The 6,456-nt window shown below is 52.8% G+C and overlaps 1 protein-coding gene across 1 annotated transcript; it reads left to right on the top strand.

The window, feature by feature from the left end:
- Positions 1-235: 235 nt before the first annotated feature.
- TRIL (TLR4 interactor with leucine rich repeats) lies at positions 236-5,780 on the top strand. Its single transcript, XM_079152118.1, has one exon. It carries the CDS (start codon positions 949-951, stop codon positions 3,394-3,396), a length of 2,448 nt encoding a protein of 815 aa, XP_079008244.1. The 5' UTR covers positions 236-948; the 3' UTR covers positions 3,397-5,780.
- The last annotated feature ends 676 nt before the right edge of the window (positions 5,781-6,456 follow it).

Here is a 6,456-nt window from a genome sequence, read left to right as displayed (position 1 = left end):
CTTCCTGTCCAATGCTGGTGAACTCCGGTGCTGCCCAAACTTCCCGAAGGGTGGCACCTAAAGAATAAGTGAGTAAAAACGGTAAGGCGAGGCACGTTCCTAATGTTCCAAAGAGGCTGGCGTACTCGCCTAAAATAAAAAGATCTCTGTCTGCAAATCCCGTTTGCTCGCCCGGTAATCCACCCCCGCCCCCAGCCCTGCGTGGCCGACCCGTACAGCTGTTTTTAATCCCTACTTTTCTCACTTGGCGTCCCGGCTCGGGTTGACCAGACGCGGAGTCACTTAGCATTTCCTCCTCCCCCTGCCGAGGTCTGTCCTCCCTCCACCGTCTCCTCTTTCTCCGCCTGCGTCCCCGGGGGGCAGAGTGTGGGAAGAACGAATTTCCGCCGGGTTTGCTAGCTTCTCGTCGACTTGGGTCCCTTCCGGACGCAGACCGCGCGCCCCCCGGGCTGTTGCACCCGGCCCGCGTTCAGAATCCTGGACAAGAGCAAGGAGGCGCCGGCTGCGGGGGCCGAGCCGCCGGGGCTCAGCAGCCAAGCCGCGCCCCGAGGAGCTCTTGGAAGGGCTCCCGCCTGCAGCCGGGGAATCCACTCGGCGGGGAGAATCCGCGCCAGGGAATCCAGCTCTCCCGACTCCGCTGCAAACAAAAAGCACCAGGTCTTGCTCCCTCCCCTCTACCCCACGACGCGCACCCGGAGAAAGAGTTTTTTTGCAGAAATGCAACAAGTAGCATCTGTAGCTCAGGGAGCACCCTGCGCCGCCTGACTTGGCCCGGCGAAGCCCGCCTGCAGAAACCCGGGCCAGCCACCGGACAAAGGGCGGAGGAGGGGCAGAGAAGTCCGAAAGAGGCCATTAAGCGACTCTGGCCAGGCCAAGGGGAATGCAGAGGAGACATACAGCCGGCGGGCCAAGAGGACAAGCCGGCCGCAGCACGCAGGGCGGGCGGCGATGGAGGCTGTCCGCGCCGTGCGCTTCCTGTTCCTTGTGTGCGGTTGCCTTGCGCTCCCGCCACGGGCTGAGCCCGTGTGCCCCGAGCGCTGCGACTGCCAGCACCTCCAGCACCTCTTATGCACCAACAGGGGGCTCCGCGCCGTGCCCAAGACTAGCTCGCTGCCTAGCCCCCAGGACGTGCTCACTTACAGCCTTGGCGGTAACTTTATAACTAATATCACCGCCTTCGACTTTCACCGCCTGGGGCAGCTCAGAAGGCTGGATTTGCAGTACAACCAGATCCGCTCTCTGCACCCCAAGACCTTCGAGAAGCTCTCACGGCTGGAAGAGCTCTACCTGGGGAATAACCTTCTGCAGGCTCTCACCCCCGGCACGCTGGCCCCGCTACGTAAACTGCGTATCCTTTACGCCAACGGGAACGAGATAAGCCGCCTAAGCCGCGGCTCTTTCGACGGCCTGGAGAGTCTGGTCAAGCTGCGGCTGGACGGGAATGCCCTGGGGGCGCTACCGGACGCAGTCTTCGCCCCCTTGGGAAACTTGCTCTACCTGCATCTGGAGTCCAACCGGATCCGCTTTCTGGGCAAGAATGCCTTCTCCCAGCTGGGCAAGCTGCGCTTCCTCAACCTCTCTACCAACGAACTGCAGCCCTCCTTGCGCCACGCGGCTACCTTCGCACCGCTGCGCTCCCTCTCCACTCTCATCCTCTCAGCCAACAGCCTGCAACACCTCGGCCCGCGAGTCTTCCAGCACCTGCCGCGCCTGGGCCTGCTCTCGCTCAGGGGCAACCAACTTACGCACCTGGCACCAGAGGCCTTTTGGGGGTTGGAGGCCCTGCGCGAGCTGCGCCTAGAGGGTAATCGGCTGAGCCAGCTTCCCTTGGCGCTGCTGGAGCCTTTGCACAGTCTGGAGGCTCTGGACCTCAGCAGCAACGAGTTGTCTGCCCTGCATCCCGCCACCTTCGGCCACCTGGGCCGACTGCGCGAGCTCAGCCTGCGCGACAACGCGCTCAGTGCCCTATCAGGGGACATCTTCGCTGCCAGTCCGGCCCTCTACAGGTTGGATCTAGACGGCAACGGCTGGACCTGCGATTGCCGGCTGCGGGGCCTTAAGCGCTGGATGGGCGACTGGCACGCACAGGGCCGGCTCCTAACCGTTTTTGTGCAGTGTCGCTATCCCCCTGCCCTTCGGGGCAAGTACCTGGATTACCTGGATGATCTGCAGCTGCTGAACGGGTCCTGCGCGGATCCGTCTGCTTCCCCGACCGCCAATAGTAGGCAGCTGACCCATCCCACAGTCGTAGAGGAGAAGATGACTTCTCCTGTAGAAGGTCTCCTGGAGGAGCAGGAGCAGCCGCAGCCCCAGCCCCAGCCCCAGCCCCAGCAGCGGGGTAGATTTCTAGCTGGGATGGCCTGGGATGTGGCCGCCAGGGAGCTCATAGGTAACCGCAGCGCTCCCAGGTTGAGCCGACGGGGTCCGGGCCTCCAGCACCAGGGCCCTTCTGCCGCTGCTGCTGTGGATCCCGCTCTACAGCCTCTGGACCTTCAGGAGAAGCCTGGTCTGGGACATCCGACCCTGGCCGAGCCCATCCACTTGGAGCCTATACCCACCCAGCCCGCCTCTGCGCCACCGGCTGCCGGCGACCCCTGGAAGCGTGCGGCGAAGCAACGCCTGGCGGCAGAGCAGCAGGAACGCGCTGCCCAGTCCGACGGCGGCGGGGTCGGCTTGCCGCCCCTGGTGTCCGACCCGTGTGACTTTAACAAGTTCTTTCTGTGCAACCTGACGGTGGAGGCAGTAGGCGCCGACAGCGCCTCGGTTCGTTGGGCTGTGCGCGAGCACCGCAGCCCCCGGCCGCTGGGCGGCGCGCGCTTTCGCCTGCTCTTCGACCGCTTTGGCCAGCAGCCCAAGTTTCACCGTTTCGTCTACTTGCCGGAGCGCAGCGACTCGGCTACGCTGCGCGAGCTACGCGGGGACACCCCTTACCTGGTGTGCGTAGAGGGAGTGCTCGGGGGCAGAGTTTGCCCGGTGGCTCCCCGGGACCACTGCGCAGGGTTGGTCACCCTACCGGAGGTGAGGAGCCGGAGTGGCGTCGACTATCAGCTGCTGACCTTGGCCCTGTTGGCAGTCAATGCGGTACTGGTGCTCTTGGCCCTGGCCGTCTGGGCGTCGCGCTGGCTGCGGAGGAAACTTCGGGCCAGGCGGAAGGGTGGAGCCCCTGTCCATGTCCGCCACATGTACTCCACCAGACGACCCCTGCGCTCCATGGGCACCGGAGTGTCAGCGGACTTCTCGGGATTCCAGTCTCACCGGCCTCGCACCACTGTGTGTGCACTCAGCGAAGCGGACCTCATTGAGTTCCCCTGTGACCGGTTCATGGACAGCACAGGTGGTGGTGCGGCAGGCAGCCTGAGGCGGGAGGATCACCTTCTGCAACGATTTGCTGACTAGGTCCGGGGTAACCCTGCGTGTGGTGGGAAACTATCTCATTGGCCTTGAAGAGCCACCTCTCCGTGGGGCTTTTAAGCCCAACTCAGGGGAAGACCTATTTTATCATACCTTCTCCTTTTCCCCTCTCGTGCATTTGCCAGAGAGGACTAAGAGGACAGAGAGCCAATATAGGTATTACCGTCCACTTCTGAGTAGTAACTAATGAAGCAAATGTATGGTAGATGGTGGTCAAGGCCAAGAGAAGGGGACAAATGGATGATGGATGCAGACGCAAAAGCCGTGGCCTAGCTAGGGGATGGCTCTTTTAGCCATGCTATGCGATAGCCTGGTCTCCTTTGGGCTAGCAAAGGGTGCTTATGACCCAACAAACATGGCCAGAAAGATGCGGGAAGGGGCATGCTTTTTTGTCTATTCAGTGTCAAACAGAGGAGTTTTGTTTCTATTTAAGGAAAAAGGAACTTATTACCATTACAAAGGAAGCTTGGCAACGGACTCCCCAGGTCTGGGGGTCTCTGCCAAGAAGGGTGGGGTAAACAGGTGGTAATACTCTCGCCAAGGAACTCATTTATGTTGGCTGATAGGCACATTCAGCATACCCTAAGGTTTAAATAACAAGAGTCACTATTTTTTTTTTTCAACAATGTGAAGAGCGTTGACATTTAACAAACTGACCAATAAACTCAAAGACTATTTTAGTTGAACTGGGCCGTTCAACTATTTTCCTCTTAACATGAACAGACAAGAACATTTGCTGACTCTAAGGGTAACTAAGATTACATACTTTCTCAGCAGAAGGCTGCATACAAGACTTCTCTGTCAGGGTTGCTCCTGTGGTTTTAATTTTATCCTTTTATTCCTATATATGGAAAAGGAAAATTCAATGCTAGATTCGATAAAAGAATGTAATATGTATGTAACTGATGACCCCCTAGGGAACTCAAGCAATCTAGTTTACCACATCTCTGACAGTGTCTACATGGGAATAAATGCAATATACTTCTCATTGCATTTTGATCAGTGACACTCAGTTGACTGTGCCTACTTCTGAGTTTCAGAGTTAAGCAGTAAAACTAATTTCCTAACAGGCAAAAGGTGATTATTGGGGCCAGGGTGTAGCTCAGTAGTGGAGCACTTGCCTAACATGTGAAGCCCTGGGTTCCAGCCCCAGCACCACAGAGACAAAACAAAAGGTGATTGTCAATTGACAGCACAATCTTTGACCACATTAATGTCCTTCCTTATATGAAACAGTAGACAGGAAGAAAGTATGGAAGATAAATGTGAAAAAAAAATATATGAATGGGTGTCTGTTTCTACTAAAACTAGAAGGTTGTTATGAGTACTTAAACTCACTGTGAAATACTTATATATTTTGCAAATTAATCCCTCTACTACCCAGTGTTTTACTGTGTGATTAAATCTTATCTTTTAGTAAATAGTTGTGGTATTTCTTTTCAATATTTTTATCTTAAACTTAGGGTTAGTCTCCTTTATTCGTTTAGTTGTTTCCAGCTATTTGGGATGCTTTCATTCCCTGATATTTATGAAGTACATGTTTATCTCTAAATGTAGTGGTTTGGTTTACATTAATAATTTTGTGTGTGGTCTAAAAATGCAGTCACTGAGAGGGTGAACACTGTGGTTATAGTCACCATACTTATGGATTTATATGCATTGGAGTACCATGGAGGCCACTATAATGGTGCTAAGGCTAACAGTGAATCTTCTGTTTAGGGCCTCAAGCCCCTGAGGGTCCTGATGACTCAGGGAATCCATCACAATCCAGGGGTCCTTTAACCCAGGTCACTCCTTTTATGTTTGGCCTAAAATGAGCCATGCCTGACCTTGTCCCAGCGGCTGAGCAGGGACCCAGGGATTTAAATGAGCTGATCTTTGTTTATGTTCAGATGAGTAAATGTCCAGACCACTTAAACTACAGCTGCTTTTCTGGCAGTCTTATCTGCAGGGCCAAAACTTAATAAACCACAGGAAATAGACTGTCATTCTTTGTTTGCTGCCAGGGCTTGTTTTAGTTTCGGAACATATTGGTACATAGGGGAGGTAGAGATTTTTGCTCTTATTTTCAACCAGCTGGCTATCTGGCACCTTTTGTATTCCTGGCTTTCTCCTGCATGGTGTGATTGAATCTCTTAGTTGTTTCTTTGCACAGCAGTGTGATATTAAGTTCCACTGAAAATCTGGGAAAGACCTGATTCTATCCATCACCCCACCTTTTCCACTGCAGAACATCACTGGAAATACCTAATGCGTGGATCTGTGTTCTACTTAAAACAGTTTCACTGGAAAGTCTTTCAGTGGGAAATGAATAAATGTCATACATTGTTATGCTCAGTTATGTCAATAAACCCACTTATTAACAGAGATGTTTTATTGTTCAAGTTTCCAAATATTTTATACCCTTTCATAATAATGTGCATTTTTACAGCAGTTTTCATCTATGAGAAGAAAACATAAGCTTGAAGTTTTTCTGTCCTCTTTTAATGTTTTTCTAATTTCCATTTTCATAGTAGAGTATGAACTTCATCTTAAAGAAATGGCTTTATGACTTTATACTTAAAGGAACAATGAGATAGATCTAAGAGCAGACAGTCACCTGCGGTGTGAAAACATCGTCAAAGACCAGTGACAGGACTGGGGATGTAGCCCGGTGCTAGAGCGTGCTTGCCTGGCATGCACGAGACCCAGGGTTCAATCCCCAGTACTGCCAAGCAAACAAACCAAAACCCTCACCAGTGACTCAAGGTGATTGGGTCTCAGCAGGCATTGCTTTAGGAATTGCTTTAGGCATTGTTTTAGGAATAGTGAAATAGTGAATGATAATAAGACATTACCTTGGTCAATAATAAGAAGGAATTACCTTGAATTGGAGGTCATTTTTACCATTACAAAGTTTATGAAAAGATAAAAGTTCTAAAGAAAAACGAATAAGCTTTGTATGGTTTAGAAGTGTTCAATTATTGAGTCACTTAATAGTCTGGAAGGTGGTGTGACTCTGACAGCTCAGATACTGGGACTCCTGCTTCCACAAGGCAGAGGATT

The sequence above is a fragment of the Sciurus vulgaris genome (genome assembly GCF_902686455.1).
Source record: "Sciurus vulgaris genome assembly, chromosome: 8".
Classification (NCBI taxonomy): domain Eukaryota; kingdom Metazoa; phylum Chordata; class Mammalia; order Rodentia; family Sciuridae; genus Sciurus; species Sciurus vulgaris.
This window is presented reverse-complemented; position numbering and strand designations above follow the sequence as displayed.